Consider the following 26,731-nt stretch of genomic DNA (forward strand, 5'->3'; position numbering starts at 1 on the left):
AGTTAAGGAGCAACAATGGATAAATAGTGAGGATGTAGGATAAGAAAATAATGCCCTCACAGCTAAAGGAAATGTCCCACCCATAGTAAGGAGATAAGTAAACGTTCCAGAATTAACTATTTTTAGAAAATAATGAATACAAATATGAGAGAATAGATCCGAATACATCGGATCTCTTAAATTTTTAATACTAAATTAAGCCTAATCAGAATTGCAGCCCATTTATGGAAATGTAAAATCTTTCACATTGTATTGGCATTGCTACAAGCTACTAAATCCAAAAAGTATAGAACATGGCATAGGAGTATAGAACACAGCAATCAAAATAAGGATGTTAAAAGTGGATCTGAGCTCCAAACTTCCTCTCCACTCTAAGGGCTCGTTCAGGCTATGTGCGGTGCTGTGCGCATTTTAGCAGCGCGTATAGTGTGCGACACGCAAGAATGGTAGAAGGGCATAGACAGCCCTATCGTTCCCATCATATGCGCTGCGCAGCAGTGCGAAGCGCTACCACACTGCTGCATGCATTTTCAGGAATCGCAGATTCTGTAGTGAATGGAATCTGCAGCGCATAGTAGCGCAGATAAATTTCTTTGTTTTGACAATGCACAGAAATCCCCCCTCCCCGAAAAAAAAAAAAAAAAGAAAGCCCTGAAAATTTACTGAATGAACTCTCATGGAACAAACGAAGGGTTAAGGCATCTGTTTTTCCTGTACAGCTAATACCAAGGCCTGTGAGTTATGCCTACGGATTACACTCAACTGTAACTAAATAAACAAACACAGCTCAGTGCAGAGGATTTCTAAAGCATTTCTATGTGGAATGAACCCTTTTCAGTCTGTTCTTTGCAAGAGCTCAAGTCCACTTTAAAAAGGATCATGCCACAGACACAAACTCACTGAAGGATCAGGTAACATCAGTAGGTTTGACATGGACCTTTACTGTATTGTGAAAAACAAATTCGCCAATATTTATGTCAAATATTCTTAAGCTATGGAGTGTTACCAGTTCATCTGTACCATTTACTGTTCTCTGCTGGAAGCTCTGCCTTAAATACACTATTTCCTACTGTATGCTTTTGATTAATTTTTAAACAGCAGTATTCACAGAATGCATATGTATACAGTATAAACTTTACTTGCAGTTCAAGCACACATAAAATAACCAACAGCAGTAACATGGAATGCACAGACAAGGTAATCAGACAGAAAATAGGAAAAACTAACTTCCTGCAACAAACAGGACCTTGCGTTCTTTTAAATGTATACGGTGAATGGAAATCAGACTGCCAAAAGCTTTACACTAAAAACCCAAACATTGCTGGTCCACTATAGCAGTACTCAGGTGGTAAACAAACCGAACCAGAAAACAATGGCTATAATAGTTGGGTAATACTTCCTGTAAAAATTTAAGGTGTGAATGGCCACTGTGTCTGTTAGCATATGGTATCCAGTGCATTTTGTTTCAGGTCCAGAAAAAACTGCAGGTCGGAACGGTTTGTTCCATTTACAGAACTTAAATGTGTGTAAATAATTCTATGCCATAACATCATATCCATTTTTATGTCCGTTTATGCGGCTCTGTATAGTCCGGAAAACAGTACAATTCTGAAGCATTTGTGAACCAGCCCTTACTTTTTTGGCCGCTGTGCGTGGGGAACATGGGCAATTGGTAGGTCTCTGCCTTTGTACAAGTGAGAATAGGAAACCCATCAATAGGGTGGGGGAATTAGAACCAGCTTGCACACTGTAGCAGTGCCAGAAAGGATCAAAGTGTTGGATAAGGTCAGACACTGATCAAAGTAGCCTGATGCTCTGTAGGCATCGGGGAGCCCTAATGTGCCTATATAATATTTATATTATGTGGCCCAGTGGTAAAGCGTGGGGCCCTTGGCGATAAAAGTGTCAGACTTGCTCCAACACTTTGACCTAAAGGAGCTGATGTCATGTTGGATTATATCCAACATTGTCACTCCTAGTGGCAGCCATATTTATCCTTTTGGGACTTTGGCATTATCCTGTTCAGTTCCAAAGTTGGACAATGGTGGACATAGTCTAACGCAGGATTGTAAAGGGTTAAAGCAAAAATGAAGATCCCAGAGATCAACATTACCTTTAAAATGACATTTGATGGACTTCTTCCATATATATTAAGTTTGTTTATACACCTGAAGCACAGCATGGGAAAGGACAGAGAGAAGGGGGCGGGGGTGAGCAACACACGTGCACGTATTATAGGGCAAGTTCATGCTACATTGCATAACACCTGTGTCACAATGCGAGCATAACGCAATGCGCACATTGGACAATATAACGTGCACATTTTTCATATTATTTATTGTATTTATAAAGCGCCAACATATTACGCAGCGCTGGACATTAGTTTAGGTTACAGACAATATTTAGGGGTGACATACAGCAATATGACAATACAGGAATACAAGAAAACCAGATCACACAGCACAGTATGAATACAAGGTAATGCTTAGTCACTGGATGGAGCATGGAGATTAGGCAAGTTAGGTTGAGGAGATGGCTGATAGGCAGGAGGAGACCTTGTCCATGGTAGTGGTGGATGTGTCAGGGGTGTGTAAGTAGATTTGGGTGTCATCTGCATACAGACAAAAGTTAAAAACCCATGGAGGAGATAACCTTGCCAATGGAGGATGTGTATAGGGAGAACAGTAGGGGGCCAAGAACCGAGCCTTGGGGGACTCCCACTGAGAGGTGGTTGGGGGTGTACGAGGACTCATTGAAGGAGGTCGTGAAGGAGCGGTTGGAGAGGTAGGATGAAAACCAGGTCAGGGCGAGATCGTGAATGCCCATGGACTGGAGGAGTAGTAGGGGATGATCTACTGTGTCAAAAGCTGCTGAAAGGTAAAGGAGGAGAATGGAGTATTTACCTTCAGCTTTAGCAAAGGCAAGGTCATTGACCACTTTGGTGAGAGCAGTTTCGGTTGAGTGGGCAGACCGAAATCCAGATTGCAGTGGGTCTAGCAGTGAGTTGGCATTGAGGTACTGGGTCAGCCGTTTGTGAACCAGACGCTCAAGGAGTTTTGAGGCAATGAGGAGGAGGGAGATAGGGCGGTAGTTGGAGGGTAGCGAGGGGTCGAGGGAGGGTTTCTTGAGCAGGGGCAATACTGTGGCCTGCTTGAAGTCTGAGGGGAAAGTGCCTGTGGATAGGGAGAGGTTAAACAGGGTAGTGAGGATGGGCCAGATCCGTGAAGTGAGGCTGAAGTAAATCAGAAGGGATGGGGTCAAGGGGGGGGGGGGGTAGTGGTATGGGAAGTCTACAGTAGGTGGTTGACTTCCTCAGTGGTAGTAGGAGTGAAGGAGGTGAGGGGAGGATAGGGTGGAGGAGGAGTTGAAGATTCGATATTTCCTGACGGATGGAGACTATTTTGTTGGTGAAGTGGGTGGCTAAATCTGTGGCAGAGAGGGAGGAAACGGGGTGTGTGTGTGTGTGTGTGTGTGTGTGTGTGTGTGTGTGTGTGTGTGTGTGTGTGTGTGTGTGTGTGTGTGTGTGTGTGTGTGTGTGTGTGTGTGTGTGTGTGTGTGTGTGTGAGAGCATGGGAGGAGCTTCCCTCAGGCGGGGCTTCTTGTGGTCAGCTTTTGTCGGATAGGTTTCAGGGGTTCGTGCACACTAACGCTGGGGTTAAGATTTTTTTTTTTTTTAATACAGCCTCGGATACACTTTAAGCATGATACACACACACTAGATGGTTCTTGGCAGAGGCTGCTGGTCGGGAATGGCTCTGCAGAGATGCTAACCTGTACGGCCGCGAGATGTCTATACTACTGGATCATCTCATCCAAGTGTAGGCCAGGGATAACGCCGAGTCTGACTCCTTTAATTTGCATTTCCCAATCTTTTTGATTTTTAAGTATTTAACATAAAATGTATTACATTACTGCAAAAGCTTAGGAAGTTTAAAGCTATATTAAGATAGCATCAGCTTTTGGAAACAAAGATCCTGGCCAGAAAGCTGACACACTAACCTGTTGGCCATCCTAGCCTGTCATTGCCAATGTGAATTCATTGGCTGTATAAGATTCACTGGAGCCCCATATCTGGGTTCTAGCATGTAGCCAGGTCACCTTGCAGAAAAAGACCCTTGTCAGAGATCAGATATAGAGAAGGGCAGGCCCATTTTTTGCAAGGGGACAGAGCTACAACTGGTGAAGCCCGTAACATGTAGTGTATTGACATGCAGTAAAGTGAACGTATGTTCAAGCCTGTGGAGTGCATCCTTCTGTGGTTAATATAGATGGTAACCCAACTGATACGGGCTTCCAGTGAATCTTATTAAACAGACAATGTGTTGGGGCATTTTAACTTTTAAGCATTAGTGTACTTTAAACATAGATATTGCTGTAGAGTAGTTAAATACAAATCAAAACCAGTCCTTGTTAAGAGTACTTGTAGAGGGTGCAGACTGGAACAAAGAACATCTATCAGGCCCTTGGCAGTGTACTGTGGCTACATGTAAGAGTGATGTGCAGGTACTCTGCAGGAGAATGAGGAGATTCTTCTTTTAATACACATTCTTCATGCAGGATCTGAACCAGTTTGCAGTCACCAACTCCAAAAATGTTATAAAATGTCAAAAATGAATTTCATGAGCAACGGGAATTTGAAAAGAAAAAAAATAAAAATAAAATTATAATAAATCAGATTTTCTATTTCAATTACAGTTTAAATTTATTAGGAATTGGAGCATTTTTTGTTTACATCTAGCTCCCGACTCCACAGACTTGTTTACAACACTAGGCTCCGAACTGTCTTCCAAGTGATGAAGTCCTGACCCCAGCGGGAGACAGACCTCAAACTTGCATGAGAGGCTTAAGACTGAGTACATATGCTGTAGTAAACTCATCGAAAGCGCCTGTTAAGGGAGGGTTGGAGTGTTTGAGCGTGTGCAAGATTGCCACACCCCCCCCCACCTCAATCATCACCCTATGATCCAGCACACTCATTCCTTCAGTTGACAGTACCCATATGCCTATGTGAGGCTTAAGTGCTTGTTCACACCACAAGAGCTTTTTTTTTTAGCGCTAGTGATTTGAAAAGCTTTTGCTAATGCAATGCTTTGGGTGATTTTTATAAAATCACATCGCTCAAGGGAAACATGCACCTAGCATTACATTAGCAAGGGCTTTTCAAATCACAAGCGCTTAGGGCTCTTTCACACTAGAGGCTGCGGTAGAAAAGGCTGAAAGTCAGCCTTTTGCTTAACGCCAATACATAGCGTTTTCAAAGAGTTTTACAGCTCATATGAAAACGTCCTTTTTTTTTCTACTATAAAAATAAGTGAACAAGTTAGCTGTAAAACGCTTTGAAAATGCTTTGAAAACGCTGAAGTTGGCGTTTTCCATTGACTATCATTGAAACGCCAACAGCCAACTTCGGCTGTAAACAGCCCTGAAAAAGCTCCTGGGAGCGTTGAAACGCAACGCTCCAAAACGCCGAGTTAGATGTGAAAGGTAAAATGAAAGTCTATGGACTTTTTTACCTAGCAAAACGCCAACTTCGGCCGTGGCGTTAAAACGCCGAAAAATCCCTCCGGTGTGAAAGGGCCCTTAGAAAAAAAAAAAAAAAAAAAAAAAAAAAAAAAAACTCTTGCAGTATGAACAAGTCCTAAAGGACACCTAAAGTGAGAAAACTATGGAGACTGCTATATTTACTTCCTTTTAAACAATACCAGTTGCTTATCTGCCATGCAACAGTAGTTTCTGGATCACAGGCCTGAAACGTGCATGCAGCTAATCAAGTCAGACTTAAAGGGTCACTTAAGGCTAGCTAAAAAAAAAAAAGTTGTACTCACCTGGGGCTTCCTCCAGCCTCCTGCAGCTGTCCGGTGCCCACGCAGTCTCACTCGGATCCTCCTGTCCCCGCCGGTAGCTACTTCAGTGTTTGGCAACAGGCGCCGACAAGCCTGGGAACGCAAGTGATTCTTTGCGTTCCTGGCCGCAATAGCAGTATAGAGGGCGGTATTGCGGCCAGGACCGTGAAGAATCACAGACGTTCCCAGGCCTGTCGCCGAAAAAACGGAAGCAGCTGCCGGCGGGGACAGGAGGATCCAAGTGAGACTGTGTGGGCACCGGACAGTTGCAGGAGGCTGGTGGAAACCCCAGGTGAGTAAAACTCATTTCTTTAGCTAGCCTTAAGTGACCCTTTAAGTACAACACCAGATATACATATATTTTCAGGGTCTATGGCTAAAAGTATTATAGGCAGAGGATCGGCAGGACAACTTTCATTGTTTAAAAGGAAATTAATATGGCAGCATCCATAACCCTCTCACTTCAGGTGCCCTTGAAGTCCAGAATGGCAAAGTCTGAAGGATGGACTTAACTCTATGGAACTCACTTCCACAATCAGTACGAGAGGCTCCCTCTCTGGACAGCTTTAAAAAAAAAAAAAAAAAAAAAAAAAAAAAAAAAAAAAAAAAAAAAAAAAGGCTAAAAACTCACCTCTTTTCCCTAGCCTTTGAGACTGCATAATGCAGGGTCACAGCGCTTTGAGTCCCCAGGGAGAAAAGCGCTATATAAATATTATTGTTATTGTTAACTTAAGCTCAGCACTGTAACTGTGCAACACATTCCATTTAAAGTACGTGTTACAACAACCATGAGACTACCACTTCGCGTATATGCTAAAATCCCTCAAACAAAATTACACAGGTCTTATTTTATGAGAAATGAGAAACAGTGCAACAAACAGGTATCATGGCGCCCAGTAAACTGTGTGCCCGATGCTTCTATTTTTGGCAGTCCTGGTGTTGAAAGGCATGCACTGAAAATGGTCGCTGGAAGTTAGGAATAAGACAAGGGTGTTAGTGTCAGGGTCTTACAGTGTCAAAGATCAGGATTGTTACCTGGAGAAAAGTATCAGGTTAGGCTAGTGTTAACAATACATCAGGAGACAGGTTAAAAAGTTTGGCATAAATGAAAGGTAGGGGGGTATAATGTTAGGTTAGACAGGGAAAAGGTTAAGGTTAGATACTGCATAAGGTTTATAGCAGTAAAGAAGGTATTAAAAGTATTTAATGCAAAAGGCTTATGGTTAGGCACAGGCATGCTTTGAGGTCAGGGATGGCTAGGTACTTGGTGCCAAAATGTATGGGTGCCCAGTTTATCAGAGCCCAGACAATGAGTATGCCACTGGACTGCATTCTCTGCTCTTCCATGGTCTGCCAGATATAAGAGAAGGTCTATTCTTACTAGAGTAGTTACAAATGTAGCATAAACCAGCATGTTCTAACTACTTGTATGTCAAGATTTACCTTCAGCTCCTGGCTGCTTAAAGAGAAACTCCGACCAAGAATTGAACTTTATCCCAATCAGTAGCGGATACCCCCCTTTACATGAGAAATCTATTCCTTTTCACAAACAGACCATCAGGGGGGCGCTGTATGACTGATATTGTGGTGAAACCCTCCCACAAGAAACTGAGGACCGTGGTACTCCTGGCAGTCTCCTGTCTGTGAACCTAGTTGCATTGTGGGAAATAGCTGTTTACAGCTGTATCTAACTGCCAAAAAAGCATGCAGCAGCTACATCACCTGCCAACAGTAAAAATGTCACCATGTAATAAATCAGGGATTTAAAAGATTTTACAATGTGCAAACACTGACTAAATCATTTATACATAATTATTGTAAAAATGAAGCACTTTTTTTTTATTACATTATTTTCACTGGAGTTTCTTTTTAAGTACTGAGCCTGGCACCAAAACAGTAGGCGGAGGAGAGTTAAGTGTACCTGCTGCCTGAGCCTGCACCAAAGGAGGAATGGTAGAACAGTATTCAGAGGGGACATTGGGGTTTGGACTAGGAGCAGTTGGGCTCATCATCCTCTTATAAGCCTGCACTAAAGGAAGGAAACAAAACAGAAAACAAAATGATCGGGAATCACTAGTTGGCTGCTACAGACAATGTGCACAAAAAAGAGTCACCAAGACAGAACACAACATCACCCAAGATGACACAGAAGCCACGGAGTCAGGACAGAAGATGCAGAACAGAACACAGAAGCCACGGAGTCGGGACAGAAGATCCAGAACAGAGAACACAGACAGAAGGATTTGTGAATAATGGCAAGAGGTGACACCTTTTCCTCGCAGACTGGCTCATGAACTTCCAAAGCAATCAAAGCGCATTTACTGGTGATCAGAAAATTTAGGAAACAAGAAAAATGTATTATTTCCACCCCCTGCCAATAAAGAAAGTGGACGCCAGACAAAACTCACATTAAAAAAAAATATAGTGTTAAGACTTAAGATATTTTTTAATAGATTAGACCTTAGATTTGATAAAAACATACAATAACCACTTCCAGACGGTGGCGATTGAAATCTACAGCCTGTTTTGATGCTTTAATACCTACCAGGGCATAGATTTCATATCACCACCGCGCATTCAATGCTTTTGTTGCTCCCGCTGATCTTGGCGCTGTCTCCCCGCCACAGCTCACCCGCCCTGCCGTCTCTGACAGCAGAGCCCTGTGAGCCAGTCAGGAGCGGATTTCATTGGCTCCTGACCTAGTCATCAATGTAAGCAATTCCCATTGGCTTACATTGATGGACAGGGTCAGAAGCCAATGAAAGACTCCTGACCAGCTCACAGTGGGTGGTCTTGGTGTGCTGTGTGGACGGCGGTAGCGGCGGGGGATGTGCTGCGATTTGGCAGTTTCTGGTACCAGCAGTCTCTGGTCTTTAAGGGGGCAGAGACCGCTGGTACTTAAGTGGTTAATGAAAATATATTAAAGTCAAGGAATTTACAAATTGGAATATTGACAAGTATTAATCAGACCTGCTTATTCTTTACCTCAGTGATGCTGGCAGGAGAGCCATGACGGAAGTGGTATCCAAGCAACATTTGCATGACTTTGTACAGCATCGTATAGTATAAACTAGCAGCTGCACTAGTGCAATCATTCTTAATAGAGGAAACAGAAATCCTGGCAATGACAGGCTGCACCACCACTCTAGCGTCTGGTGTGCCTGCCTCTGCCCTTACTACTTAGCTGCCACTTATCTATTCACATTGAGGACCCTGCTCTGGCATATGTATGCAATTTGTTTGCATTGCCTGCTCTTATATGTGTTCATCACATGCACTTCATATTGAATTGTTCATTCGCATATCTGAACCTTTTATTATACTATTTTGCACACCATCTACCCATTGGGGCTCTGTATGATAACTCTTAGCACTTTATTAACCCTTTATCATCACAGACCCAGGTCCTTATTTTCCATACTGGGCTCAATTACTGAACCCAGATGGTTAATCATGCAGCTTACAGCCTTAGTCACAATTGGGAGGTGAGGCACTTGCCAGTTATTAGTTTGACAAGAAAAAGTTTGACATTCATATGATGTCCCTGTTACACTACTATCTCTAGCAAGGTCCTTAAGTACATAGCGGCTAGTATTTATACTGTTCATTAGAGATTTTATATTGGCAGAAGATTTTCTCAGAGGTCTGTTGTCTTAGCGACAGCCAGGCATGGGCTCACGAGTCAATTCGTGATTTAAATTAGGCTTAATTGCAAGACTCACTACCACATACTTCCTCCTTCAAGCCGGAAGGAGGAAGTGCGCAGTAGTGAGTCTTGTAATGCGCCCAATAGGATGCGTACAAGAAGTTTGAAACGCGTAGAAGACAGCGGACTTATGGGTAAGTAACCCCCTCTCCCCCAGCCACACACCTGAGGCAATTAAGCCTCATTTAAAAATCACGAATTCGAGTCCTTTTGGACTCATGAGCCCACCACTGGCGACACCAGAGCGAGTGGGGCTGCAGCAACGGGAGAGCAGTGCACTAATTGAAATCTACGCCTTGGCAGGGATAACCGGTCCCAAACAGGGCATAGATTTCAGTTAGCATCGTCTGGAAGCGGTTACGCTTCCCTTTAAAAAGTAATACATATGGCAGCTTCCATATACATCTCATTTCAAATTCCCTTTAAAACCTGTGTTCAGGCTTGAATCATTTTTATGTGTTTTGCATCCAGCAGAAAATTTTCCCTTCACAAACTATTTTATATTTTTTGGCTTTATTACCTGGCTGGCTTTGCAATGCTGCCATCCTTTGCCAATGTAAGATGTCGCTTTCCTGGGAGAACAGCAAAGATGAGCAGTTGAAACTCCTCCCCCCATCCAATGATTACCCAACTGATCCAGTCAGGGAGAGGTGGAAAGGCGCACCATCAGTCTTCCCTGCAGAGCTGACACTGTCCACCTCTACGCTGTACTCCACAGGAGGGAGGAGTTGTGTGAGAGCAGGGGACAGCTCTGTGCTGGGGAAGCAACGTCCACTGTCCTGGCTGCTCTCTACTAGCACACAGATCACTAGATAAAGCATCGGGGTTTTCCAGAGGGAGTTTCTCTTGCTTCATCCAATATGGAGATTGTACGGGTCTCCTACTTACCTTTACCAAGGGCTTTAAAATATTTAACATTGTGTTCAAATAATTATAATATTTCAAGTAATCACTGAGCCGACTCATGATAAACCATAATTCTGCCATTTTGTATGCTCAGTCTGGACATATTCTACACATGGTGCTGGAAAGGCTAGACAATTAATGAAGTCAATGAGCCAGGTAAACAGAAAGAGTTAATGAAATCAAGAGTTGGAATATTAGGAAACACAACAGCTAAGCACTGCCAAGCTAGCAGAGTGAAGCAGCTGTAGGAGATGCATGCACTAAGAACCGAGCATTCCTAGCCACCAACCTCTTGTGATGTAGCTGAAGCAAATCACACAGACTCTTGCTTCTTTTTCCAGATACTGCAGTTTGCACTTTTGATTGCAGCAGACCGCACAGAATACCTATAAAGAAATAAAACCAGAATAAGAAAATTCTGCTTAGTGGACAAAGCAATACTACGCTAAGGCCTCTTTCAGATGGACAGCTGAACTGCACACTTGCTGAGCAGTTCAGTGTCCTGCCTGTCATCCATGAGCGCCAACCGGGTGCAGTTAAAATCAGGGCCGCAGAGTCGGTACAAAAATCATCCGACTCCTCAGTTTAGGGCTCTTTCACACCAGAGCCCATTTTCCGCGTTTTAACGCAAAGTCTATAGTTTGCGTTAACAAAGGTAAAAGGAAAGTCCATAGACTCCTTTTACCTTTCACACCCGACGCTGCGTTTCGATACGTTGCGGTACAACGCGTCCCGGCGCATTTTATCTTTGGGAATCGCCGTTTCCCCTTCGGGTTAATTAACTACTACCGCCGCTACTCAGCGTCACAGCGGAGTTTCCCGACGACACGCCGCAACCCGTGCAGGAGCCGTTCTCCTGCACGCTTTCAGTGTGTAACGGCTTATGAAACCACTGTCTCAGAGTACCCAAAATGGCTCCGACTCCACAGCCCTGGTTAAAATTCAGCCGAATAGCAGTGTTTGTAACTATACGTGTATCAGCATGGACACACTGTGGTGTTACCCAGTGACAGAGCATGGCAACGTGTCACTTCTGAGCACTGCTGCAGTTGCACTTAGATGTGACTATATTGGGGAGGGGGGGGGGGGGGGGCTTGTCCAGCACATGCACCAAGCACTAACAGGCTCCTGGCCCGTACTAGAAAGCAGCTGCTCATTTGAAAGAGGCCTTAGGCCCAGTTCAGACTCAGCGCTTTGCCTGTGATAGCGTCCGGCTCCGCGATCGTAATTTGCGGGCAAAATCTTGTGATTCAGCGAGATTTGCGATTGTGTTCCCCATTCAATAGGACAAGAATCACTACGCAATCTCCCCCAAAACGCTGCATGCAGCGCATTTGCGATTAATCGAAATTACAACCGCTGCAAATAGTGTTTAGTGGAAACAGGCCCATTGGCATTCATTGGAGTCAGTTTTTCTGCATCCAATCTGCGTGTAGTGGAAACAGGCCCTTAGGATAAAGCTAGAGCAACTTTAAGTCACACAGTTATCAACCTGCTGCACACACAGTCTACTCTATAAAATTCAGCTGCTACCCCTGCCCATTTGCTAAAGGAAATTCATGACAGTTATACATTTAGCAAATATTAGCCTCTATAGAAAAATGATTTGTAGCTGTTTTAAAGTAACCATTTCTTTCAAATATAGGATTCCCTTGGCTTACAATCTTCTATAGGCATGGCAGTCCCTCCAAATGCATCATGGTATTGCCTCATGTCTCCTGCTACTTCATACCAGGAAGATCAAAGGTGGGCATTAATGATCTGATTTACTGAATGATTGCCTGTGCGATCACTGCGCTCGATCAGAAACAATCATTCAGGTCCACCAGCGGAGAGGAAAAAAAAAGAAAATAAACAGCGATCAGATTGCATGAATAGAATTGATCCAAAATTCAGATCAATAGACCCAGTGTTCTCCCCAGGCTGTTTTAGCAGGGCGCTCCACCCGGCTAGTTTTGGTGAGCACCCGGCTGTTGTCAGCTCACCTCCTCCTATGCGGTAAGCAGAGTTATGCAGAGAAGCGAAGGGGGGGGGGGGGGGGGGGGGTGTTGGGGAATACTGAGACCAATAGTCGATCAGCACTATTAATGGTAACAAATCCAGTTGGATGGTCAGATGTTCAGAAGATTTAATGGACACCTGTACTGCGCCTTTGTAATTTTTTTTGCTACCATGTAACACTAAACAGTCTGTCTACAGCTACGCCATTGCAATAGTGCACCATTGAATACTCTAGCGCCATATAAAATTATATTTTTCAAGGTGCAGCGAATATTCTTTAGGCTTGGGTCACACTTTGGAGTGTCAACATATCCAAAAGGTAAAGCTACATTATACAACTTGTGTAATGGTGTCTGTTGCACTTGGAAACCAATGGCAATGTATCCACTTAAAAATGTGCAGGTCAAGATTGTGATTTGTGGAAACAGACATATCGGGCCCACTGGAAAGCAAGGTCTGCTGCTTGTGTGACACTATCTTTCCCTGCCCAATAGAATCTATAGCACTGATGCAGTGCAGACAGGCATTCTGTATAAAGATGGCCAATGAGATACTAACAATTCCAAGTTGAGGCAGATTTTATGCAAATTTCTTTGAAAATAGACCAAATACCAGTGCAGCTTTGTTACATTTGCCCATTTCCAAGCTTCAATTTGCATTACAAGAAAACTTGTATGCCATTGACCATCCTCAATTCTATACTGTGCATCCAGGAGCAACCTGCTGGGTGAGCCACTCCACCTGCAGTTAAAGGGGAACTGAAGAGAGAGGTATATGGAGGCTGTCATGTTTATTTCCTTTTAGACAATACCAGTTGCCTGGCAGGCCTGCTGATCCTCTGCCTCTAATACTATTAGCCATAGCCCCTGAACAAGCATGCAGCAGATCAGGTGTTTCAGTGGTTTAGACTTATAAGTCTGATCTGACAAGACTAGCTGCATGCTTGTTTCTGGTTTTAATCAGATACTACTGCAGAGAAATAGACCAGCAGGGCTGCCAGGCAACTGGTATTGATTAAAAGGAAATAAACATGACAGCCTCCATATACCTCTCTCTTCAGTTCCCCTTTAAAGGCAACCTGAAGTGAGAGGAATATGGAGGCAGCCATAGGTATTTCATTTTACACAATAACTGCTTCCTGGAAGCCATGATTGTCTCTTTGGCTGCAGTAGTTTCTGAATCACAGCAGAAACAAACATGCAGCTAATCTTGTCAGAATCATGTGATCTGTATGCTTGATCAGCGTAGATGGCTTAAAGTATTATACCTGGTACACACCATGCAATTTCCCATCAGACAAGTCGAATCGATTATTTGACAGGTCCGATCTGAGTTCCGATCGTTGTTCTGATCACTTCTATACAAATATAAAAAAAAAAAAAAAAAAAAAAAAAAAACCCTTGTCCTGTCGGAAATAGTTTTGACCAGTCTAATTTGACAAGACATAGCATGGTGTGTACCAGGCATTAAACGCAGAGGTTCAGCAGGACAACTAAGCAACTGGCATTATTTAAACGGAAATAAATATGGCAGCCTCCATATCCCTCTCACTTCCTGTTCCCTTTAAGACTACACAGATTGCAGCCATGTCCAAGCACAATTATGCTGTTCAGCTCCTGATAATGCTAACAGCATCAATGGACAGAGGCCAATGTCATGTTTGATAGTTTGCGGTCTGTGAACCTCATTGCATTGTGGGAAAGAACAGCTTTTTTCGACTGCCCAGCAAGTAATATCTTCCTCTATGCATAGAACGCTCAGTAATGGATATTCCGTACAGATCAGCTGGCAACACTAAAGATATCACACCCAGTGATAAATTTCACAATGTAAATCAGAGAGAGGAAAGATTTAACAATGGTCAAACACTGATTAAATAATCTATAAATATATTGTAAAATCATTTCCACTTCAGTTACTTTAAAAGTAGTGAATGTTATTTGAACTTCCTGATCCACACAGAAGCTCTGATTGATAGTGATGGCAACAAACCCCTCCCACTCAGGGTACTTACCTTCAATCAACCCCCAGTTGCCAACTACAGTAGCAGTATACTGTCCCGCACTCACAGGTAATATGACATTTCCGACATAGCTGGCAACAGACACAAATTGCTGTTCGTTTCAGCAGTGAAAATACATAAAGTGGATTTTTTTTTCTTTTTGCGATGTGCTGTCATGAGGGGCAACTTGCACAGCTTCAATCAATTGCTGTTCTATAAATAGGCCCCAGACATTCTATTGCCTCTCGAGCTGTCAATTTGTGTCCAAATCTAATGGACCAGGTTGGAAAGTTGACAAGCCACTCTCTATTGGGAATATTAAAAACAATGGGCATATAAAAACAAACAGTTTGCATTACAAATGCTATCCTAACACAATGCACTGCCTGGCAAACTTACGCAATCCAAAGAGTAAGATGCTAATATTTTTTTTTCTTTAAATTTACGGTGCTCATCAAAAAACGCACCTATGAAAGTGAACACACATTTAGGTACTTCTGCTAATGTTAATCTGCAATTTACACGGATGTGATATGGACTGAAAAAACATATCACCAATTAAACTGACTCAGCTCTGGAAGAGAAAACCAGCTCTGGGCCTGAAGGAGTTGAGAACTGCTGCCCTTCACTTTAATTATGTGTTACAGAGAATGATTAAAGGGTAATACACCCAATAACTAGTCAGGCCTGACTGAATTATGTAGCTGACTACTCTTTTGAAGTGTGCGCTGTAGCTTTCCTGTAACAGAAATAATGCTACCGAGAGGACTTTGGAATGAACTGTAAACGCAGGCAATCACAAGTGGAAGGTTACTAAGGAGAAGTGCTACTTGAAGTGGTCAAGTATGGAAGCAGAATGGCAAATAAAGGATTTCTCAGTTTTCAGGCCTCCATATGGATTTATGTAGTTAAAAGAGCTTCCAAATGTGTTGTGATTTCTGCCCCTGTACAGATTAGCGCTCGGCTATGGGCTGTCAATCCTGATGAAAGTGGACCTGAACTCTTGCATAGGACAGAAGGAAAACAGAGAAATGTACCCTGCATGTATTTACAGAGTTTAGCCTGTTTAATTCCCCCTCATTTGTGTCTAATCCCAAGTTGTAATTAGATCTCTCCCGTGTCACATGACAGCCACGGCAGAGATGGCAGATAAGCTCATATCAAAGTGCAGGATGTTAGCAATATGTCTATTGCCATAAATCAGGAAGTAGAAACAGTGCAGAGTCACAGATTTGTATCAGTAGTAAAGAAATGCTTTTGTTTAAAGGAAATCAGAGTTGACTAAATAGAAAAGTGTTATACATACCCGGGGCTTCCTCCGTTCCATCCGCATGGATTGCTCTCACGCCGCCATCCTCAGCCTTCTCCGGTACCATCTCCTACAACTTCCTCCAGTGGAGGCCAGTCTGACGCAGGAGAAGTGCGCCATCTACAGATCTCTCTGGCGGTAGCTGAAGAGATACGTAAATAGAGCACTTCACTTGCGTCAGACTGGTCACGACTGGAGGAAGTAACGGGACTCGGTACCGGAGCAGGAGAAGGCTGAGCATGGTGGCGTGGGAGCAATCCGTGCAAATGGGATGCAGGAAGCCCCAGGTATGTATAACACTTATATTTAGTCATCTCTGGTACACTATAAAGGTTTTTATGCAGTTTTGTATCTTTTAGAGCAGAGAGGACATTCTGAGTTCAGGTCCACTTTGGCACACTGAAATCTTCAGTTTTCATTTGTGATGTGACTTGATAGATCAAAGGGGATAACTCCCATCACAGAAAAGGGCCTCTACAGTTCTCTGCGCTTCCAGGGCGAAATAAAAAGGCTCATTTTGAAATGCAATTGTTTTAATGACATCCTTAAATTATTCTCTGGAAAAAAAAAAAAAAAAAAAAAAAAAAAAATTAAAAAAAGAGAGTCACGGGTTGCAAATTACAGTCTCTGACCTCAATTACTCTTTCCATAGCTGACCAGGTCAGATAAATGCATTCTAGACTAATCTCATTTTGTTTGAATATGAGCAAGCAACCTTTTGTGAACACAGCAGAGTTTGCCTACACCTTCTCAAATTGGAAGGGGGACATCCACGAAGGAAACAGATGGGGGAGGGAAATATGCCACACAGCAGAAGTCTGGTGGTAAGGAGTGCGGTCATTCAGATATTCCTACAGCAACTGTATACAATGAAAGCTGGACACAGCTCACATTACCAGTATATTAAAGAGAACCCGAGGTGGTGTCTAATAATCCTAAATGCATACAGAGGCTGGGCATTATATGCAGACCCAGCCTCTGTGTGCTATTAGGATTATTAGAACCCACCTCGGGTTCTCTTTAAGGCTTCTTTTCACACTACAAACTTACTTAAAATCGCATCAGGATTGTGTCAATCTCATTGCAAGATATCCAGAAAGTCACATCCTGCGTTCCGGTGTGGAACCACCAGACAGTGGAGGCCTACAGTACAATGAAAGTATGTCTCACTGCCCCTGTAAACAAACACATTACCCTGTAAAATGCACTGCACGCAGAGCGCCAGCCAGACGGAACTTGCTGCACCGTAATCAATGTGATAAGTCTGCAATCATATTCCTGTGAGGCTGAGCCGACTAACGCATTTGCATCCGCTTTTCAGCAATACATCAATGTTACAGATGCTGAAAAGCAGACAGAAGGGGCACAACTGCATTAGCGGACTCAGGCTCGGCATCTGCACTGTGAGGTGATGCTATGGTCCGCTGAACCTTAACAGATCTAGGCCCATATGCAAATCACTTTTTCTCCTGGGTGATAATTTTTAAATGTTCTATTTACAATACCTTTTCAGCATTTCACAGTTTAAAAAAAGTACCAGTAGAAAAAGTACTATCAAAATGATTGTGTGTATTTTCCTGCTTACTGGGGGGTCAAAAGGCATTTTATTGACAAGGTGTGAAAATATCAACTTGGAGAAATCTAAAGAGAAAAAAAATGAATAAAATTTGGGCCATAGTGTGAAAGGACCCTAAAAGTGTGTTAGACTAAACAGAGGCATTTTTGATATATATGGTCAAAGAGATCATTATTTATAAAGCAGATTCTGCCAATTAGACTGAAAATGTAAAACGCTATTTGGCAAAGTAGAATACAGTCCAGGGCTGTGGAGTCAGAGCAATTTTGGGTGCTTGGAGTCGGAGGCTTCATAAACTGAGGAGCCAGAGTCGGATGATTTTTGTACCGACTCCACAGCCCTGGAAAACACTGTTTACTTCAGTGGAGCACGGGCATTTTTCTCAAACACGCATTTGTCATATTTGCTGTGGATCTTGACTTTAAAAACGTGGTGATCCAAAGGTTCCTGCTCCCTTCGCTGCCCCAAACCTGCACTTTTGGAATAAACAATGGTCACACAGCTATGGCCTTGAAGGCAAACTGTAGTGAAAACAACATTGCTTATTATTTACAATATTTATTTATAGATTTAGTCAGTGTTTGCCCATCGTAAAATCTTTCCTCTCCCTGATTTACAATCTTAAATGTATCACTGGTGGTGGCATCATTAGTTCTGCAAGGTGATCTGTATAGAATATTCATATACTGAGAGTTCTACGCACACAGAGGGAGATGCTGATTGGCAGTTAGAAAAAGTATTACCCACAATGCAACAAGGTTCATAAACTGCAAACAGACAGGGTCATGACCCTGACATACTGTGGGAGGTTTTTAACCACAACATCAGTTACCATAAGTATTTCTTGTGGGAAAGAAGGTATCAGCTACTGATTGGAATGAAGTTCAATCCCTGGTTAAAGTTCCTCTTTAGGCTAGGTGTCCAATTTTGCGTTTCGTGTCAGATTTTTCTCTCAGAAAATTTGCATTGATTTGGTTACTAATGGTAATGAATTGGGCCGTTTCCATCCAATGCAAATTTTCATATGCGTGTAAAAAATTTCTGAGATCCTGTATCATGTTTTTCGGACATCACGTACGATTCGCATACAATGCTTTGCATAGGCAACGCATAGCAATGTGAATTGTTGTGTTTGCATAAAACTATGGTTAAAAGGAAGTTGTCAGCAATCATGACTAAGTTGTTATTAGGCAGATAGTTATATTTGACTATTTCAAATTTTCGCATACGAAAATTCACATAAAAAAAAAAAACAAAAAAAAAAACAAAAAAACACGCATTTAAATTTACAAGCGAATTTTCACCAATCAGAAAAATCTTATAAGATTTTTTGGGATGTGAAAATGTCACGCTACAGTGGAAACAGCCTTGAAGTGGAGAGAAGCAGCTCTACTGAGGTTAATTGAAGATTACAAAAGTGATGAAGGAGCTGTGTGAGAGTGATGAACAAAAGCCCTATTGACTTGACCAAAACCTGGACAGAAATGCCAAGTGTGGAGATCAGGTGTGGGAATTCCCTCCTCTGGCCTTCATTTTTACTATGGCGTTTTCTGCTATCAAAGTGGTGAAAAGGGGATTTTAGATGGTAAACAGATCTGCTTACCCTTTTCTAAAGACAGATATTTTAAAGAATGGATTGACAATCATTAAAAATGGAGAGTGGAAAATAGAAGGAAAAAAGGTGATATTTACACCTTCACTGCCCTTTTATAAATATTGTGTGCAAAATGGTGAGGTTTACCACCAAACAGCTGGAGAATCAGCTGTTACCGGATTTAGAAATGGCCTCCTCAGTGATGTGGTACTTTAATGTGCTGGACCATAGCAGTGCACATAGCATTCTCTTGCTTTCCTTCTCTGTCTCTGACCATCTCCACCAAGACCTCAAGGCACAGGAACACTATTTTCCCCTCTGACCTGAATTTTGAACTCACTCCATGCCCAATCCCTCCAGCGATCACCTCCCCCTTCTTTTCTCCCGTAGGCTTTTTCTGCTCGTCACTGGTTTCTGGTATTCCTGTTATGATACTTTATTTTGGCTATTGAGTAACGTCTTACTTCCTACCTTGTCATGTATAATTCCTACTTTAAAGGAATAGTGTGTGTGGGGTGTGTGGGTGGTGTGGGTGGTGTGTGTGTCAATGAGTTGAACTTACCCGGGTGCTTCTAATGGTCCCCCGCAGACATCCTGTGCCCGGGCAGCCACTTTAAAGTCTGAAAAACACTGCGCCTGCGTTGCCATGTCCTCGCTCCTGCTGATGTCACCAGGAGCATGCTGCGCAGGCACAGACCATACTGGGCTTGTGCTATACACTCCTGGGTGACGTCAGTGGGGAGCGAGGACACGGCAACGCAGGCGCAGTGGTTTTCAGACTTTAAACTCTGAAATTCCAGAAGTGAACTGGAGGCGGGGCCGGAGCATCGATGAGTGGCTTCACGGGCACAGGATGTCTGCGGGGGAGGGGGGGGGCCATTAGAAGCCCCAGGTAACCAACTCATTTCCCCCCGACCTCCCTGCAGTATTCTTTTAAGTCGTGTCTGCTCCCTGTATATGCTAAAACCAATTCCAGGTACGACCAAGTCATACTTGGCAAATAAAACTCATTCTGTTTCTCTTACAAGAAAACCCCTATACTTTTCCTTGTTACTGCTTTTCCTTTAAAGGGAATCTGAAGTGAAAATTACCTTAAGATATAATGATTTGTATGTATAGTACAGCTAAGAAATAAAACATTAGCAGCAGAGATATGAGTCTAATATTGTTCCGGCCGAATCGCTCCCGCAAGCGATTCCGCCGCTGCCCCCGTCATCCCCTATGGCAGAGTTTCCCCATGCGAATCATGTGCAATCATCAACTCTGCAGAATCGCCGCCGAAACCGCCCTAGTGGAAACGGGCCCTTAAGAACGCCAGTTGTTAGCTATGCAAAAGAGCTTCACTGATCTCTTAGACTTTCAAAGTTGCAGAGAGCTCTATCTTCTGAAGCTTAATCGCAACTGTCAGTCACTGTATTTAGTTTTTTCTGCAGAGGAAAGTTCAAAAAGGTCAGTAGCCTGCTCTGTGAAATTATTTAGAATGCTGGGTGTAGTGTGTAAACTGCAAATATTAGAGAATGGTGCAATGTTATTTAAAAAAAAAAAAAAAAAAAAAAAATGTTTTTTGGTTCAATGTTCCATTAAAGCGGACCTAAAAACTCAGAACTTCCCCTCTGCCCTAAAAGATAAGCAACAGCATAACCTATAAAGAAAAAGCATTTCTTTGTTAGAGTTGAACAATAAATCTGCAGTGTGTCTACTTCCTGCTCTCATGGATGCAGACGTAGGGTTACCAACATGTTTACAAATTAGCTGCTTTGCCGAGGCAGCCAGCTAAAAAAGCTCAGAGATCAAATTACAGTTAGATTAGTCACAGATGAGGAGGAATTAGAGTGGCTAAACTCTCTAAATACATACAGGATGCATATCTCTAGTTTTTTTCTACTGTCCTGTGCAAGAATTCAGGTCCACTTTAACCAAAATAATCTTTCTACCATGGCTTTGTTGAAATGCAGAAATTCCACATTTTAGCATCATCATTACATCTATGTTCCCATCACTCTATGAATACATTAAACATAAAAGTCAACATACCTTTCCACAGGCTCTACAGTGGTGCCTACGCTTTGTAAAAGTGAACTTAATGCTGCAGTTCATACAGTTAGGAGCCTCAGAGTCAGGGATCCAGGTTGGTTGTCTCTGACCAAGGACAAGATCCTCCTCGGCACCATATTCAGGTTTACCTAGGACTTCCCTCTGGCTCAGCTCAGGACTTTCAGGAGAATCAGTGCTCATAGTTTTTTTGAGAATGCTGTTATTAGGAATGGGTGACACAACATGAGGAGGTGGACTATACGTACTCTCTTCAGATTTCTGTTCAGCACCTTGTTGCTCCTCTGCTTCCTTGTTGTTTAGATTAGCTGGCAGACCTAAAGCCAAAGTCTTTGGTGGATGATGAAGTAACCGCTTGGGCCTAGCACCTCCTACTGGTGAAACCACATTAGCACCTGGGAGATCTTCTTGCCCCTGAGACAGATATGCAGCTTTAGTTTCTGAAGCATCTGCTGTGCAGCAGTTAGCAGTGTCCTCAGTCCTATCTTGGTCTGTCTTCACTGACTGCTGTGCATTACTAGGCGATTCCACAGCAGGACTTGCACTTGAAACGCCTTCACAAGGATAATTGGTTGGAATGTTTCCCACAGCATTTTCTTTACTTAAACTGACAGCCTCCTCACTAAGAAAAGCATCAAGCTCAGCATCAGTTATATATGTGTCACCTAACAGCTCATTAAGATTACTTGGCAAACTGTGAATCATCAAATCAGATAATAAAGCATCTCCAAATTCACTACTGTAAGTTTGGTTAGCAACTGGCTGTGCAATAATGCTGGGATTCTCAACATTAATTACAGGTATTTCTGAGAGCTGCGGAGAAACTTTATCTGCTGTATGGAGGCCACCAAGTACAGAATGTTCTTTGGCTATAGGCAACAGAATTGGGGGCTCTAATGGTTTGCTTTCACAGCTTGCCATCTCATGGCCTTTTGCCGAGACTGCGGAAGAGTTATCTTCCAAAATGTCCACGTTTGTGGCCTGGCTTTCAGACACCACACTGGTGTGCTCAGCCAACACTTCAGGGCTTTCTTCAGTCCTACAGTCTACTGCAACACTGCTAGTAGAGTCGTACAATTCTCCACTGTACACTACTGCAGATGAAGAGTCTGTCACTTTATCAGTGCATTCTGAGGTAATCAGGCTACTACTGGTAGATGGCTCTAAAGTTGGACATTCCTTCTGAGTATTATCTAAAACACTTGAATTTACAACATGCGGTGTAGAAACAGTTGCGACTTCCGGGCATGCTGCTTGAGTCAATTCCTTGTGCTCGATGTGCAGTGCATAGTCCATGGGTAGGTCGTACTCTTGCGAAACCAAACCTGGTTCTCCTTCTGCTAAAGTTTCGTAGGAATTATCATCACTTACATATCCATCAGTGCTTGAAGAACTTGAGCTACTGGTAGTGTCACTTGTGGAATCAGTGTCAGAAGGTTCTTGCATGTCATCCAAGTTGTGGGTAAGATCTGAGTCAACTTGAAGGTTAGAACCACTGGCTTCAGCACTTCTTTCCAGCCGATTAGCATCACTCCGTGGTAACCAATTTGAAGTTGCAGGAGGAACACCAGAGTTCATTTGCTCATTCGGCAAATCTGTGGTGATATTTGCAAGTGGAACAGTAAAAAAATTGGGGTCAGAGAGCAACTCAAGATCAGATACATTTCCACCAGTCTGGATAGCATCAGGGATCCGAGACTCATTGCTGCTCGCTGTGTGGCGTAAACTTCCCATGTCACTGATTAGATCACATATAGGAACACTACTCCTCCCTGTATTTGACTCTTCTTCATTGGACGCCCCTCCATCCACACAAGATAAGAGATCTGGCCCGGTCACATTTTTATCACTAGAGGACACAGGAGTTGCAGGTTTTAACTCAAGCTTGCTCTCCTTCAGGCAGTCAGATGATGGAGACTGTGAAGTGCTGATCTCACTTGGCTGCTTTCTAGTGCTTGGGAAATCCGGCTGCAAGTAAAAGTCCTGTTGCTCTGGGTTAGGAGGCCTGTCACATGATTGGTAACTTTCCAGCTCATCTGTAGAAGGGAAAAAAAAAAAAAAAAAAAAAAAAAAAAAAAACACATCCTCAGGAGTGGGATATAGCTAAACACAAATAGACCAGTTCATATCTATTCCATGAAGACCAGTTACATAGTGTGGCCCATATGCTATTTACTTTTTCTACTACATTTCTCCTAGGTGATATTTCCACACCTTGTCATAAATAGGCTTTTAAACTACCAGCAAGCAAAAAAATATAAAACATTTTTTTTGATAGTACTTTTCTAATTGGAAAATGTTCAAAAGTGATTTAAAAAAAAAAAAAGATACAAAAAGTATCTCCTAGGACAGTGTTTCTCAACATTTAATTGGTATGTACCCCTTTTAAAACCCTGTACTCACCAAGTACCCCAGGCATAGTAAACATTATCACAAGTACCCCTGGACAAATATATTTTTAATCGTAGTACATGATAATTGGTTCTAAACAATTTTCAAGCATTTACTATTGCTTTTAATTAGCTAAAATAATAATTTGGTGTTTATATAGAATTTATAATTTTCTAAAACTCTAAATTTGTTATACTTGGTTGATTATATCAAGCCTGAGTACCCCCTTGAACCATCAGAAGTACCCCTTGGGGTACGCGTACCGCATGTTGAGAACCTAGGTCCTAGGAGATAAAGTAAATTGTATATAGCCTACGTGAGCAACAAAAGGAAATGCATTAGAGCCCATTCATCCCTGTTGACCTGAATGCATGCATTAATTTGCAAGCAAATCTAGATGGTTTATGATGTAGTATAAAATGATACCAGTGAGAACTTTACAGTATACGCTTTAGGTACTCTTTGTGAGCAGAAAAAAAAAGTCCATCTAGAGGTTGTGCTTCAAGAATGAATGGGTCTTTTAAGAAATAGCCTGCCAACAACTTTCTCTTCTGACTAAGGCCCCGTTCACACTGCACGCGTTTCCAGCCGCGTTTTGGAAACGCGTGCAGGTGGCCGACACGCACGACATCAGACATTGCATAGAGTGCAATGTCTGATGTTCACACTGCATGCGCTCCGGGAACGCATGCTGCATGCATTTTTTGTAAAAACGCATGGCTGTCCCATTCACTTTTCAGTGATGGGATCAGCCACGCAACGCACACAAACGCGGATGGCGTGCGTTCGTACGCGTTGCGGTCCGCATGCGTTCCGCACGCATGGCCATCCGCGTTTGTGATGTGAACGGGGCCTAGAACAGTAGTAATGACGAAATACAATGTATACAAACACAGGCTTCAAAATGTGACATTATCTGGAATCTGAAGTAACAGGCATGCTTGTCACAGTACATTTCCACTATCCATTCCCTTTACAGATTTTTTGCTTTGTAATTTTTAGCCAACGTGGACTCCTATCTTGAATGTGATATTAAAGTACACCTGAAGTAAGAGGGATATGGTGGCTGCCATATTTTCTTTTAAATATTACTAGTTGCCTGCCTGCCTGCCTGCCATAGAGTCTGAATCCTACACCTGAAACAAGCAAGCAGCTAATCTTGTCAGAAACATCTGATCTGCATGCTTGTTCAGGGTCAATAGCTGAAAGTACTAGAGGTAGGGGGTCAGCAGGAAAGCCAGGTAAGTGGTATTGTTTAAAAGGAAATAAATATGGCAGCCTCCATATCACTCTCACCTCAGGTTCCCTTTAAGTACACATCACTCATCTTTTCTGGAGAGGAAAGAATTGTGGTTCTTTAGATGACCCACCTGTGCTCTGTTCAAAATCATCCAGCAATTTATCCAAGTCTATGACAGCATTCTGAAAATAGTTATCCATCTTCTAACAAATGTACACCGGTTTTATTCCTCTGATCCTGAAATGAGAGAAGGTGTACACAAATCATCTCAAACGTTTACATATAGTACAAAGATGCACATGCAACAGGTCAAAATCCATATGTGGAATTTTGAAGTGAAACAAAAAAAAAAAAATTCAAATTACTAGTACTAACAACATTTAAAACACATTTAGCTAACCTAAATAGCCACAGAGATAACAGCCCGCTTTTCTACCAATCCCAACAGCTAAAAAACCTCACCCCCCCCACCCCCCAACCCATTTCCAGAAGTCACTGCGAGAGGCCCAGGATGCATACATGAAAAAAGGCGCCTGGAAAAGAGGGCACAGGGGATTACAGCTAGTAGAATATTGCTACAATAAGCAATATTCTACTGCTGACTTCCAGTGTTGCATAACCCCCAAGTTCCCCCTTGGGGGTGCCTAACCCCCAGACCCCCCCTCCTGGTGGGGCCCAGCCCCCAGACCCCCCTCCTGGTGGGGCCCAGCCCCCAGACCCCCCTCCTGGTGGGGCCCAGCCCCCAGACCCCCCTCCTCCTAGTGGGGCCTTACCCCCAGACCCTTCCTCCTAGCGGTACCTAAGCCTAAGACCCCCACTCCCTGCTGCCTAACCCTAACCACTGTGAACCCCTAATTCTCCGCCACCCCCCAAAACCTTAATTTACCCTCTGCATCAAAATGCGGCTAGGGTGGCAAATTTTGGCACCGGGAGGCACCTTATCGGCAGAGATACTAAAGGAGCTTACCCAGCAAGTAGTCACTGCTACAACTGTGGAAGTTGTGAGTAAACGAAGTTGGTATTTATCTCTGGGAAGAGGAGGTCCACCCTACTTCTACTTGCAAGGTGGGAAAATGTGTTTATAACATGTACATGTGCTTTGAAGATTTACCTTGTCAACACCCAGAGATATTCTTCATAAAGCAAATGGTGAGCATGCCTATTACAATTATTGCCCCATACTTGTAGACAACTACCACTGTTTGGTGGTTCGACTCGGCATGCTTTTAGTTTTCACTCATACTGACAGATTTCACGGTTTAACCCTCAGACCACCACCGACTTCTTTAGACATTTAGGAATTTTCGCTTCCATATGCTGCGGACGTCTAAAGAAGTTTTGGGGCAAAACTACATTTGCATGCCAAAAAACATCTTTGGGCATTTCTGAATGTTTGCATCCGTACGCTGTGGACATCTAAAGGCGTATCGGTGGAAGTAGTTTTGGCGAATATTCTGAAACACATTGAGGGCTCAGACACATGCTTTTTAGCCATCGGCGCTTTCTAAAGGCTTTTTAAAAAAAAGACAAAAATGCTTCCATTGACTTACATTAAAACTGCTGTAAAATTGTGTGATTTTACCGCAAATCAATGGGATCGTTTTTTAAAAAGCTTTTAGAAAGCGCTGATGGCTAAAAAGCGCTCAGTGTCTGAGCTCTAAGATCAGTATGCCTAAAATAGCTGACACAGGCATTTAGCTTTCTTAAAAAAAAAGTAAGTAAAAGTCTAAAGATGGCCATAAATTCATTGATTTTCTGCAGATTCTGCTGGGAATCGATGCCCCAACATTTCAGAGCAATCATTTAATGATCCATTTTAAACAAAAATCAAATGGGGGTGAGGGAGGAATATTTTATAAAAATCCCCCATAGCATTGCATTAGCAAGAGATTTTTCAAATCACTAGTGCTTAGAAAAGGCTGCTAGTGGGTTTCTGGCCTTAGGTGGTAATTGATTCCTTCTGAAGCAACAGAAATGATGAATGGTACAGAGATACTATCCTACCTGGATACAGGAAACAGGAAAGCAGTACTGAGGGTTAACTATTGACAGTTTATTTTGATAGGAAAGGTGCTGAGACTTCCTGATTTATTTATTTATTTTTTTTGGGG

General features: G+C 42.8%; 1 protein-coding gene across 2 annotated transcripts in view; it reads right to left on the minus strand.

Annotated features, from left to right (window-relative positions):
* The window catches only part of ZFYVE16 (zinc finger FYVE-type containing 16), a 68,049-nt gene that overhangs the window by 36,753 nt on the left and 4,565 nt on the right, over positions 1–26,731 (minus strand). Inside the window, exons 2-5 of one of the 2 annotated variants that reach the window (XM_068248035.1) lie at positions 24,751–24,857; positions 20,972–23,025; positions 10,745–10,841; positions 7,765–7,872 (exon numbers count right to left, since the gene is read on the minus strand). In XM_068248035.1, coding sequence (XP_068104136.1) covers positions 7,765–7,872; positions 10,745–10,841; positions 20,972–23,025; positions 24,751–24,820 — 2,329 coding nt within the window. In that variant the 5' untranslated portion in view covers positions 24,821–24,857. The remainder of the gene's footprint in view (positions 1–7,764; positions 7,873–10,744; positions 10,842–20,971; positions 23,026–24,750; positions 24,858–26,731) is intronic. The other variant, XM_068248042.1, reaches the window with a different exon arrangement.

The sequence above is a fragment of the Hyperolius riggenbachi genome, chromosome 1 (assembly GCF_040937935.1).
Source record: "Hyperolius riggenbachi isolate aHypRig1 chromosome 1, aHypRig1.pri, whole genome shotgun sequence".
NCBI lineage: Eukaryota > Metazoa > Chordata > Amphibia > Anura > Hyperoliidae > Hyperolius > Hyperolius riggenbachi.